The sequence below is a fragment of the Hylobates moloch genome, unplaced genomic scaffold, assembly GCF_009828535.3.
Source record: "Hylobates moloch isolate HMO894 unplaced genomic scaffold, HMol_V3 SCAFFOLD_13, whole genome shotgun sequence".
In the NCBI taxonomy this organism is placed as follows: domain Eukaryota; kingdom Metazoa; phylum Chordata; class Mammalia; order Primates; family Hylobatidae; genus Hylobates; species Hylobates moloch.
Window position 1 is genome coordinate 50,170,180 of NW_026652288.1, and position 13,984 is coordinate 50,184,163.

Genomic DNA, 13,984 nt, shown 5'->3' on the forward strand with positions numbered 1-13,984 from the left:
ATTTCATATAATACTGCCCAGCCAGCTGAACCAAAAGATTGTTGAAACCTGGAAACACTTATTCCCCTGCACTTGGTATATGGGAAAAGCCTACACTTTGTTATCAGACAGAATTTGACTCAAGTGTAGTTGAGTACAGTGGGCTGAGCCTTATGATTTAATGACCAAGAACCAGATATCTTGAGTTCACACCCTATTTATCCTGTCTGTAAAATAAAGATGATATCGATAATACTTCCTATGTCACGGAGCTATTGTGCATATTTTAAAAGTTATAGCCTAGTTACTTACTCTGTACATGCAAAGCATTTGAAGTACTATAAGCACTCAAGCTAACATGTATTACCTCGATTAATATTAATAATGCTAAACACTTACTAGCTTTGTAACTTTAGCTATCTATCACCACTGAGTTGTTTCCTAATCTATAAAACGGTGGTAATCCCTCATACAACTGTGGAACTGATGAAATAATATGGCATATGTAAAGGTTCGGTTCAAGACCTGCTACATTGGATTAGGAATGTCAACAGTAAAGTTGGGACAGGGTTTTGCTTTGTCTTTTGATCTTTGAGTGTGTAGTGAGCTTGTTTTGTCACTTTCTGTGGATTCTATTTGACACTTACAAAGAAAAACTCTAGGTTTAAAAATGGAACTAGGCCGGGCGCAGTGGCTCACACCTATAACCCCAGCACTTTGGGAGGCTGAGGCAGGCAGATGGCTTGAGCCCAGGAGTTCAAGACCAACCTGGGAAACATAGTGAATCTCCATCCCTACAAAAAATACATAAATTAGCCAGGCATGGTGGCACACACCTGTAGTCCCAGCTACTCGGGAGGCTGTGGCAGGAGGATTGCTTGAGCCCAGGAGGTTGAGGCTACAGTGAGCTGTGATTGCACCATTGCACTCCAGCCTGAGAGACAAAGCAAAACCCTGTCCCAAAAAAAATTTGGCTCACACCTGTAATCCCAGCACTTTGGGAGGCCGAGGTGGGTGGATTACGTGAGGTCAGGAGTTCAAGACCAGCTGGCTAACATGGAGAAACCTCATTTCTACTAAAAATACAAAAAAATAGCCAGGCATGGTGGCGCATGCCTGTAATCCCAGCTACTCAGGAGGCTGAGGCAGGAGAATCGCTTGAACCTGGAAGGCAAAGGTTGCAGTGAGCCGAGACCATGCCATTGCACCCCAGCTTGGACAACAAGAGCAAAACTCCATCTCAAAAAACAAAATTTAATGTAACTATGCCAACTGGTAGTTTTTAGAGAAACTTATTGAAAAGATCATTCAGCAGTTTCTCCCATAAACTGGAGGAACCCTTCTAAAAGTACTTAATTATTCCCAAAGTACAGCCTGGTAGCCCTAGCTGCAAATTAGAATCCCCTGTAGAGCTCTTTCTTTTTTTTTTTTTTTTTGAGACGGAGTCTCACTCTGTCACCCAGGCTGGAGTGCAGTGGCACGATCTCGGCTCACTACAAGCTCTGCCTCCCAGGTTCACGCCATTCTCCTGCCTCAGTCTCCCCAGCAGCTGGGACTACAGGCACCCGCCACCACGCACAGCTAATTTTTTTGTATTTTTATTAGAGATGAGGTTTCACCATGTTAGCCAGGATGGTCTCGATCTCCTGACCTCATGATCCGCCCGCCTCGGCCTCCCAAAGTGCTGGGATTACAGGCGTGAGCCACTGCGCCCAGCCTTTTTTTTTTTTTTTAAATAGAGACAGAGTCTTGCTCTGATGCTCAGGATGGAGTGCAATTGTGTCATGATAGCTCACTGCAGCTTTGAACTCCTGGGCTCAAGTGATCCTCCTGCCTCAGCCTCCCGTGTAGCTGGGACTACAGGCACACGCTACCACACCAAGATAATTTTTTAAATGTTTTTGTAGAGATGGGGGTCTCACTACGTTACCTAGGCTGGTCTCAAAATTCTGGCCTCAAGCAATCTGTCTACCTCGGCCTCCCAAAGTGCTAGAATTATAAGTGTGAGTCACTGTGCCAGACCTGTGGCACTCTTAAAGCCACAGTTAGCCAGAGCCCATTCTTGAAGATTCTGATCCAGTAGTTTTGGAGTGGGACCAAAGGACCTGCCACTTTAAAACTACTCAGTGATTCTCATGAACAATCAGGATTGAGAGCCATTTCTCTAAGACTTAACTATGACATCAAAAATTTCCGAACCTCTGAGAAATCATAGAACGTATGGTGGGAAGAGAGGAATTGAGTAGCTTGAATGGAAAGTTGATTCACATCACCTGACTAAAAGGTACTGTGCTTTCCCTCTCCTCAAACTTCAGCTATTTGTCTTATTTTTGTCTTACCAAAGGATCATCTTTGCCTTCAAGTCACACTTGCCTTCAGATTCTTGACAGACACTGCTTCAAGAATAAGGTAGGTCTCGAGATCCTTTAGGCTAGGTTTAAGTGTCAAGGTGGCACCAAGGTTGGGAATACTTTGGCCATGTCTAACATATATCAAACGAAATGGTCTTAGCTTCCATTCAGCTATCCATAATCAGGTGAATAACCCAGCGTCACCAATTCTCACCACCTATTCTAAAGCAGTCTTCATTTATTAAGACCAGCCTTATCAGTCTGGTCAAACTTCATACTTTTCTAGGCTGCTGGCCAAAATGAGAGTTTGGGGTTGTCTGAAGACTACATTTGGGTTATTGAAGATATTTTTCCATTATCTTTAAAAATCTAAAGATAGCTGTATACAACATTGAATTATACTGCAGCCTTTATTTTCCAGAGAGCCAATTCACTTTATAATAAGGGTTCATGGCTCTAATATAATCATTAATATGCAGTGAAAGCTTTAAACAACTACCCTGGCTTGTATTCCTGAAAGGTATCTGAGTCTAAATCCCTGGATTTAGTCACCAAAATGCCCTCAGGAAAATCTGACATTTAATAGTCTAGCTCTGTGCCCTTTATCTATGCCCTAGGCATGATGCAAAGCAGAATTGAAATGGACTATTCTAAAGCACTTTTCTATCCCTACTGCTTATTCCAGTCTGCCTTGATCTTATTTTTCCCCCATCAAACTATACTGTCCATGCTTTGCGGAAATCTTGGTGTAGCTGTTGCCTGGAAACTTGAGAGTCCTTAATATGAAAGTCTGCTAGGATAGCTAAAGACAGCTAGCCATGGAAGAAAGTAGGCCTTATATTGGCAGTAAAATGCAGCAGATTTGAGATGGTATATTCTTGGATGACTTCTAGGAGTCTTCATATGTTAATACCTACAACTTTAGAAATTTGAGACTGACATTCTCAGGTAACTATAAAGTAGCCCAAGATGGGCATGTTGGCATGTACCTGTAGTCCCAGCCACTCAGGAGGCTGAGGAAGGAGGATTGCTTGAGCCCAGGAGTTTGAGGCTGTCATGTGCTATGATCACACCTGTGAATAGCCACTGCACTCCAGCCTGGCCCCATCTCTAAAAAATAATTATTATAATTATAAAGTAGCCTGAACTTAAGCATTGTACTGTTCGTACTTCAGATTCCTTTTTATCGAAAGTGGCTATGCTGACCTATCTGACAATTAGCATCTTTCCCTGGCAAAGAGCTTAATTTAGGTAAGTTGGAGAAGGGATGGAGGGACCAATGCTGAATAGTAAAGCAACCAGCTGTCCCAGCCTTTCTTTCTCCAGCACTCAAGCTTACAGTATTAAATTTCATCGGCTTGGCGCGGTGGCTCATGCCTGTAATCCCAACACTTTGGGAGGCCAAGGCAGGCAGATCACCTGAGGTCGGGAGTTCAAGACCAGCGTGACTAGTATGGAGAAACTCCGTCTCTAATGAAAATTTAAAATTAGCCAGGCGTGGCGCATGCCTGTAATCCCAGCTACTCGGGAGGCTGAGGTAGGAGAATTGCTTCAACCCGGGAGGCAGAGGTTGTGGTGAGCCGAGATCATGCCATTGCACTCCAGCCTGGCCAACAAGAGCGAAACAGTCTTAAAAAAAAAAAAAAAAAAAAAATTCCTCTTACTCCAGACTATGAGTTTTCCAAGGATCTTTGCCTGTTTAATACTTTATTTGAGAGACAAGCACTCTATCTAACACAACTTATAAGACTAAAGATATATTCAAATGTTAATTTTTTGCCTTCCAAAGCATGGAAGCAGTGAATTTCCCCTACTATCTAACTGGCTAGGCTATTGCTTTGGTTACTCGAAACTTTCATAGGTAAGACTTGAGATACTCCTATCTTTCATACTACTTTTGTTTTGATAATAGAAAATAGGTCTATGCCAAGACTACCTGATCTTAAATGTCAGTCTTTTTCTTTGACAACCTGTGGTTCCTGCCATTTAGTCCTCATGGAGCCAGAAGCCTTAGAAATATGTCCTTATGACCCAAACCGCAGGAGGCTAGCCAGCAGATTACAGTACCACCTGTCAGGCAGAAGAGTAAGTTTTCCTGATAAGAACTGTAAGCCACTAGAGGGAGAAAATAACCTCAGAAATAAAAAGTTAATGTTTAAAAAAAAAAAAAAAATCAGGCTGCGTGCAGTGGGTCACACCTGTAATCCTAGCATCTTGGAAGGCCGAGGTGGGAGGATTGCTTGAGGCCAGGAGTTTAAGACCAGCCTGGACAACATGGCAAGACCTCATCTCTAAAAATAAAAAATAAAAATAGGCCAGGCACTGTGTCTCACGCCTGTAATCCCAGCACTTTGGGAGGCCGAGGTGGGCGGATCACCAGGTCAGGAGATCGAGACCATCCTAGCTAACATGGTGAAACCCTGTCTCTACTAAAAAAAAAATACAAAAAATTACCCGGGCATGGTGGCGGGCGCCTGGAGTCCCAGCAACTTGGGAGGCTGAGGCAGGAGAATGGCGTGAACCCGGGAGGTGGAACTTGCAGTGAGCCGAGATTGCGCCACTGCACTCCAGCCTGGGTGACAGGGCAAGACTCCATCTCAAATGAATAAATAAATAAAAATAAACAAGCTTCTGACCATATGTAGCACCTGGCAGTTCTTAATGTTGGAACATGGTATCTCTTCAGCATTTCCAGAAAGGGGTGGAGGATGAAATACAGGGAAAAACCTAGAACTTTTTCCTTCTAGAAAAATCCAAAGAGGCCGGGCGCGGTGGCTCACGCTTGTAATCCCAGCACTTTGGGAGGCCGAGGCGGGCGGATCACGAGGTCAGGAGATCGAGACCACGGTGAAACCCCGTCTCTACTAAAAATACAAAAAAATTAGCCGGGCATGGTGGCGGGCGCCTGTAGTCCCAGCTACTCGGAGAGGCTGAGGCAGGAGAATTGCTTGAACCCGGGAGGCGGAGCTTGCAGTGAGCCGAGATTGCGCCACTGCACTCCAGCCTGGGCCACACAGAGCGAGACTCTGTCTCAAAAAAAAAAAAAAAGAAAAAAAAGAAAAATCCAAAGATAGTTAAAAATGATGGCTAACTGAAAAAATAATGCTAGCCATGTGGTCCCAATAAAATGGCTCAAGGAGGCTGGGCGCGATGGCTCACGCCTGTAATCCCAGCACTTTGGGAGGCCGAGACTGCCGGATCACGAGGTCAGGAGATAGAGACCATCCTGGCTAACACGGTGAAACCCCATCTCTACTAAAAAATACAAAAAATTAGCCAGGCGTGGTGGCGGGCGCCTGTAGTCCCAGCTACTTGGGAGGCTGAGGCAGGAGAATGTCCTGAACCCGGGAGGCAGAGCTTGCAGTAAGCCGAGATCGTGCCACTGCACTCCAGCCTGGGCGACAGAGCAAGACTCCGTGTCAAAAAAAAAAAAAAAAAAAAAGGCTCAAGGAACATGAGGCTGTGTCAACAGAACTGCTGTAGATGATGGTAAGTTTTTCATTTTGGGAGCAGATTAGTGGCATAAAATTCTATCGCTTCCTTTCCCACTCCAATATCGCATAGCTATGGAAGCCTTACAAACAAGAGGAAGAAAAAACAAAAATAAGTTCCTACTCTACTTCTATAACTTGTGGTCTGCTTTATTTCAGAGCCGTTTAATCTTCCAAAGGTTATTTCTCCAAGTTTAGGACTAAATGAAAAGCTTTCTAATGCTGACAGATTCCTGACCCTGATGTCTGGAATATAGGTGAACAAAGGTGAAACAGTGAATATACTCATGAATTAAGGCCTGGACCCTAAGCCCTTCATAGTAATAAGTACTAAAGCCCTGAAGACTTAAGTCTTAATATTCTTCCCACAAAATCCTTCACAAGAACAATCAAAATAGTAAATCTAAGAATATCACCTGTCTCTAGAGAGGCAACCCAGTAAAAAGGAATCTAACTAAAATCTAAAATCATTTAGAACACTTAAAAGATTCTTCTTATCATACCAATATCTGGTCACTTTCCTATCCATAAAAAAAAATACTGGTATAAACTGAAACTTGTAATCCGAAAGGGTGGGATTTGTCTTATCTCCAGTGATCTCTTTCTCTAAGATGCAGCATGTTATAATGGAGACCTCATTAGCCTTCAGTCAGATCTAGGTTTGACTATCTGCTCTGACCTTAACGGAAGTTACTTCCCTTTTTTTTTCCTTTTGACTTTTATTTAAGGTTCAGTGTCTAGGTTTAGGTTCACTGTACAGGTTTGTTACATGGGTGAATTTTGTGTCACTGGTGTTTGGTGTACGAATGATCCCCTCACTCAGGAAATGAGCACAGTACCCAATAGTTTTCTAACCCTCACCTCCCTTCCAACCGACCCCCTATATTAGTTCCCAGTGTCTATTTTTCTCATCTTTGTGTCCATGTGTACTCAATGTTTAGCTCCCACTTAAACATGAGAACATGTGGTATTTGGTTTTCTGTTCCTGTGCTAATTCCCTTTGAATGATGGCCTCTAGCTGCATACATGTTGCTGCAAAGTACATAATTTCATTCTTTTTATGGCTGCATAGTAGGGAAGTTACTTCTTAAGCACATATTCTTCATCTGTACAAGGCTGCCTCACAATCACCCTCACAAGGGTGACTAATATTAAATACAGATACACGTGTAGGTTAGAGCAATGCTAGCTTCTATATATGAATTCCAAATTGTGTTAATATCATGGCTTAAAACAAGAGAAGTTTTCTTGTATAAATCCCAACACAAGTATTCAGTGGGTGGTGGTGACTTGAGGACACAGGCTCTTTCCATCTTGTGAGTGTCACCTTCCACACTTGGCTTCCAAAGCTGCCACAAAGGGAATGGAGAAGGTGCAACTGCCTTTCAACCACCTCAGCCTGGAAAAGAATACTTTCATTCATGTTCCATTGGCAAAACTAGTCATGTGACGATAACTAAATGTAAGGGAGGTGGCAAAGCACCCACTCCTCAGCAACAACTATGGAAGGAAGACTCAAATCTCTGCTACCATCTAACCTTCTCTACAAACATATAAAAATACTAAGTACTTGTGTTACTTCTTCCTTCTTTCTAGGTAATATGCATCATACGCCATTTTTTTCTTAAGACTTTTGCTCCAAAAATGCTGGTTTATGAAAGGTAAGGTAAGCCATCTTTTCATTGTTGGAAGAGAGAGCAGAATACCTTTAAACCTGGATTTTTTTTTTTTTTTTTTTTTTAGACAGAGAGAGTGCAATGGCGTGATCTCGGCTCACTGTAACCTCCACCTCCTGGGTTCAAGCGATTCTCCTGCCTCAGCCTCCCAAGTAGCTGGGATTACAGGCACCAGCCACCATGCCCAGTTAATTTTTGTATTTTTAGTAGAGACAGGGTTTCACCATGTTGGCCGGGCTGGTCTTGAACTCCTGACCTTAGGTTATCTGCCCACCTCGGCCTCCCAAAGTGCTGGGATTACAGGCATGAGCTACTGCACCTGGCCTAAACCTGGGTTCTTAAAGTGAGACAGCCATCAGGTCCTAGGCATAGCAGATGCCTAAGCTTCGATTACGAATGTAAAAGATCTGTATTGGTGAGCCCTGAGTACTTCCATTCCTTCTCAAGGGCTCCGCTTCAGACTGTATCCCATCAAGGACTTGCATACACAACATTCTTGATTCTGTGTAAGATTTTCAAAGAATGAAAGACCAATTTCCAAAACTGTGAAGGGAAAAGAATAAGCATATTGTACATGAAGGAAGTGAGGATTGCCAACTAAACAAGCTTGAAGGGCACATCCAAGAGTTATAGGAGTCATTCATGGAGTTACCTGCCACAATCACAGGAAGATGGGAAAGTGCAAAATAATTATACAAAACAGAAGTAAGCAAAAAAAAAAAAAAATCAATGATTTCTACTCTGACATTTAGTAATATCAATTACATTTGATAGAGTAACTTTAATCTCCTATAATTGATTATCTAGATTAATTCTCCAGTACTGGATTCCAACTAATTTTCCTCTTATAGTCATCACCTACAACGACTCAAGAGACCTAAGGAAAAAAAGAGGCCATGGGTGATAAACGTCCTAAAAACAAGTCCTGGAGAAAAGATAAAATAATTTTTTTTAAAAAACTGATGTCATAGTTTTAACTAATATCACTAATGTATCCTAAGCCTTTAAAGATTCTTAGACAAACTTTTCATCTTAAAAAAATTAAACCATATTTTCTATTTCAGTTTCCTATTTCACCTACAACAGAATGCAGGGAAAGTCCTGATGGCTTTAAATTAGTCTTAGGAGAAAGGGCTGTCTAGGGATCTATTTGAAATGCTACTAACCAACACACATCAAGCTTAGATCTTCCACAAAAACACTTGCAGCTGGGCATAGTGGCTCAGGCCTGTAATCCCAGCACTTTGGGAGGCTGAGGCAGGAGGACTGCATGAGCCCAAGAGTTCAAAATCAGCCTGGGCAACAACGTGAGACCTCTGTCTCCACAAAAAAATCAAAAAATCAGCCAGACAGGGTAATAGCCAGGCCTGTGGTCCCACAAGAGGCTGAGGCAGGAGGATCGCTTGAGCCCAGGAGGTTGAGGCTGCAGTGAACTGTGTTCATGCCACTGTACTCCAGCCTAGGTGACAGAGTGAAACCTCATTTCAGAAAAATACACACAAAAAAAACACTTGCCATCAAAATGACACTACCTCAGTCTTCTCTTTCCCCCCGCAAATCAGAAAAAGTGATGTAGAAGTTGTAGATTAAATAGCCAGCAGACAAAATATTTATTTTTGAGGTTTTTTTTAAACTTCAGGGAAATCTTAACTAGCATGTTTTAGGTAACAACTCTTGGTACTGTTGGCATCTTAACACGATTTTATTTATTTAAATAAAGAATATTTTTCCTGGCCAGGTGCCGTGGCTCATGCCTGTAATCCCAACACCTTGGGACGCCAAAGTGGGAGGATCACTTGAGGGCAGGAGTTCAAGACCAGCCTGGCCAACATAGCAAGACTCTGTCTCTACAAAAATAAAAATAATTTAAAAATCAGCCAGGCAAGGTGGCACACACCTGTAGTCCCAGCTACTCCAGAGGCTGAGGTGGGAGAATCACTTTAGTCTAGGAGTTCAAGGCTGCAGTAACACTGTACTCCAATCTGGGCAATAGACAGAGACCCTGCCTCTAAAAAATGTTTAAAATTTTTAAAAAATTTTAATTTCTATGACAAGCTTCATTTGATTTTTTAAATTCTTCCTTGTTTTTATATTTTCATTTGCCAACCAAAAGTCTGGAAGGCTTATTTGCCTATTTCTGTTATTAGTAGGGGAAATCTTGTCATGTGGGCTATAATGCTATTCCATAATGAGGTTCTTCATCTTTCAATTGCTTTTTCTTCAAGTCACTTACTATATGACTGTCAGATTATTCTTCAATCAGTTCTCTACACAAAACTTTCCACGCTTAAAGGATAGCGTTTTATAGAAAGCTGAGTCTGGAACATGGCTCTAAATGTACCTTCCTAACTCTGTAACAGGCAACTTACACCCATCTTAAATATGCCTTATTCTTTGTCACTGCTCATTTTTAAATGTCACCCCATGCCCTTCAATCGTTTAAATTCCTGTTCTAGCTTTTTTTTTTTTTAATCCAGCTCTTATTCCTCACCTCATTTAAACCTTCCCTATCTTCTTTAGTGATTTCTATCATGGCAGTTAAATATAGACAATTTTCTCCAACCTCAACCATACCACAAACCCTCACGAGGGAAGTCAGAATCGTGTGTTGCTTTGTACTTGTTACATCACTAGTCTGCTGCTGTGCATCTAGTAGATATTGAAATACTTGATGCTTAAACTTAATGCTTAAAAGACCCAATTTATGACAGGCCAAAATCTCTGAAGCCATAATTGTTTTTTTATTGGAGCTAGCTAAGCCTTTTAAAATAATGATACGGTTTTTTTGCTTAGTTTAGTGATTGTTTCAGGTGTATTTAGATTTACAATTAAAGGAAGTTATAGTCAGCTGAATATTTTATGCCCTTAGGAGGCTATTTCTAGAATAATCTTCTTACTTTATAATTTTTTCTTTTTTTTTTAGTCAGGTCTTTACCTGTCACCTAGGCAAAAGTGCAATGGGGCAATCTCAGCTCACTTCAACTTCACCTCCTGGGCTCAAGTAATTCTTCCACTTCAGCCTCCTGAGTAGCTGGAACTACAGGCACACCCCACCACACCAGGCTAATTTTTTGTAGAGACAGGGTGCTGGGATTACAGGCACGAGCCACTGTACCTGGCCTACTTTCATCTCCTGACTAAGGCCTTACACATATTTTCAGTTTTTAAAATTATCCTTTGGTATATCGACACCACATTATAAAAACAAAAAAAAAGTTCCCTAAGAATAACGACCCAATATCATCAAATGTCTTTCTTTTTTTTTTTTTTTTGAGATGGAGTGTCACTCTGTTGCCGAAGCTGGAGTACAATGGCGCAATCTCGGCTCACTGCAACCTCCACCTCCCGGGTTGAAGCGATTCTCGTGCCTCAGCCTCCAAAGTAGCTGGGATCACAAGCACGCGTCACCATGCCTGGCTAATTTTTGTATTTTTAGTAGAGACTGGGTTTTACCATGTTAGTCAGGCTGGTCTCGAACTCCTGACCTCGTGATCTGCCCACCTCAGCCTCCCAAAGGGCTGGGATTACAGGCGTGAGCCACCGCACCTGGCCCATCAAATGTCTTTCTTTATCATATTTTACGTATAGAGAATCTTCCCTTAAAAGGCCATACAGTCTTATTTGACGTGACCACAATGATGTTGTTTTTCCAAACGAGGATACTTTTGAGTATGAAAGGGCTCACTATCAATAATTATCCTGCCTGTAATCCCAGTACTTTGGGAGGCCAAGGAGGGTGGATCACCTGCGATCAGGAGTTCGAGACCAGCCTGGCCAACACGGCAAAACCCTGTCTCTACAAAAAATTAAGAAATTAGCCAGGTGTGGTGGTGTGTGCCTATAATCCCAGCTACTCTGGAGGCTGAGGCAGGAGAACTGCTTGAACCTAGGAGGCAGAGGTTGCAGTGAGCCAAGATCACACTACTGCACTCCAGCCTGGGTGACAGAGCAAGACTCCATCTCAAAAAAAATAAAAATAATGATACTGGGACAACCAGACTAATCAGGTTGGCCACCCTAGTCTTAAGAGAAAAAAACATCATTTATTAGGCAACTGTGTCATTCAAAATACGGGTGCCAGAACTACTCAAATCTTTAAGAAATTCTGAGGCCTTCGGAAGAAAGCATAATAGAAGTTAAAACATCACTTTGTGGCTTCTAACATAACATTTGGTCAAAGCTTCAAGAAAGACCAAATAAACTTATGGAAAAAAAATAAAAGCACATGCATTTTTTTTTAGTAGAGTTTAAAAGTAATTACCTCAAAGCCTTCCTAGAATTCCCAAAGCCTAAACTATTCCCCCATGTTCCCATAACAGGAGGCTCATGTCTCCAAATAACCTTTCATTCCACTTTATTATTGTTAAGCTATAGGACACTTTAAGATAGGTATGATCTTGACTATGTAGTCATCCTGTACCTACAAGCAAGATTGCTGAATGTGGAGAATCTATATTTTCTCAATGGGATAAAAAAAGACTCAGTAGTCCGAGCTAAATATTTCTCTCTTTTCTGTCTTTTTTTCTTTACTTCTTGTGGAGAATACTGCAAGGTCTTGCTATGTTGTCCAGGCAGGTTTCAAACTCCTGGGCACAAGCTATCCTCCCACCTGTGCTTCCCTAAGTGTTGGAATTACAGGGGTGAGCCACTGCCACCCAACCTGGGCTAAATATTTCTATCAGAATAAATCAACCTTTCAAAAACTTTGGTAACCAGTTTCTCTTCTCTAAAAAAGTTCTATTAGCTCAGCATGGTAGCATGTACCTATGGCCCCACCTACTCAGGAGGCTGAGGAAGGAGGATCACTTGAACCCAGGAGGTCAAGGCTGCAGTGAACTGTGTTAACGCCACTGCACTCCAGCAGCCTCAAGGACAGAGCAAGACCCTGTCTCAAAATAAAATAAAATAATAAGTTCTATTAAGGTAATTTAAGGCCAGGCACGGTGGCTCATGCCCGTAATCGCAGCACTTTGGGAGGCCAAGGCATGAGTGTTCCTTGAGCCCAGGAGTTCAAGACCAGCCTAGGCAACATGGCAAGACTCCATCTCTAACAAAAAAATTTAAAATTAGCCAGGTATGGTGGCGAGTGCCTGTGGTCCCAGCTACTCAAGAGACTGAGGTGGGAGGATCGATGGAGCTCAGAAAGTTGAGGCTGCAGTGAGCTGAGATTGGCCACTGCTGGGCAACACAGTGTGACCCTGTCTCAAAAAAAATGGCAATTTAAGTTATATTTCTGGAATAGTAAAGAATTTCCGGCTTTAAAGTTTATCCCCTAAAATTAGGTTTTAAGATTTAAACCCTTACACTCATAGTATGAACTACAAGGGAAAAAATTGCTAAGGCCCATTACTCATGTCCCAGATATGCACCAAAATATGCACCAAAACATATCCCACTGGTTCCACATCTTTATCTATCCTGTGGTTGGTCCATACTTTATAGGCCTTTTTGCTCTGTCTTTCCAAGTAGCTGCAGTACAAAACAGGCTCAAAAAAACCTAATTATTTTAGTCTCTTTTTCCCCTATGCTCTTCACAAGATAGATGATGTCATATAGTTGCTGCAGCACCTGAAAAAATATACCTGTTCTCAAGTCAAATAATCAAGTATCTACTATGTTACTACTTAAGAACTGTAGTGTATTGGGGGAAATACGGAGATAGATGTTGGTGAAAAGGTACAAATATTCAGTTTAAGATGAATAAGTTCTAAAGACCTAATGTACTGCATGGTAACTATAGTTAATAATAATGTATTACATACTTGAAATTTCCTAAGGGAATAGATCTTAAGCATTCTCACCACACACACAAAAAAAGATAACTGTGTCAGACAATAGATTTGTTAATTAGTTCAATTGTGGAAATCATTACAAAAGGTATACTTGGATCAAAACACCATGTTGTACACCTTAAATATATGTAATTTATCTGCCAATCACCTCAATTAAAAAAAAAAACTGTAGTGGCCATGGTCCATTATTGGGGAACAATGTTGACAACTATAGTATAGGGTAATAGTTCTCAAACTTTATTGGATATTAAAATTATTTGTAGGGCTTATTAAAACAGACTGTAGGGCACCTCAGCCCCCAGAGTTTCTGATTCAGTTGGTCTGTAATGGGGCCCAAAATGTGCATTTCCTCAAATCCCAGGTGATGCCGATGCTGCTGGTCTACGCACCACACTTTAAGAGCTACTGGTGTCAGGGACAGTTTCAGTGCTGGGAGGATAGGAGGGTGGAGGAAGATTACAAGAAAATATAAGGATTTGGGGCTGGGCACGGTGGCTTCTGCCTTTAATGTCAGCACTTCGGGGGGCCAAGGCAGGGGAATGCCTTGAGCTCAAGAGTTCGGGACCAGCCTGGGCAACATGGCAAAACCCTGTGGAGACAAGAAAAAAAGAAAGGGAAAGGGAAGGGAAAGGGGAGAAAGGAAGGAAGGAAGGAAGGAAGGAAGGAAGGAAGGAGAGGGAGGGAGGGAGGGGAAA

The 13,984-nt window shown here is 41.9% G+C and overlaps 1 protein-coding gene across 2 annotated transcripts in view; it reads left to right on the forward strand.

Annotated features, from left to right (window-relative positions):
* Positions 1-2,146: 2,146 nt before the first annotated feature.
* The window catches only part of GTSF1 (gametocyte specific factor 1), a 34,604-nt gene continuing 22,766 nt past the window's right edge, over positions 2,147-13,984 (forward strand). Inside the window, exons 1-2 of one of the 2 annotated variants that reach the window (XM_058426823.1) lie at positions 2,211-2,263; positions 7,418-7,482. In XM_058426823.1, the coding sequence (XP_058282806.1) occupies positions 7,476-7,482 (7 nt within the window). In that variant the 5' untranslated portion in view covers positions 2,211-2,263; positions 7,418-7,475. Of the gene's footprint in view, positions 2,264-7,417; positions 7,483-13,984 lie in introns of both variants that reach the window. The other variant, XM_058426827.1, reaches the window with a different exon arrangement.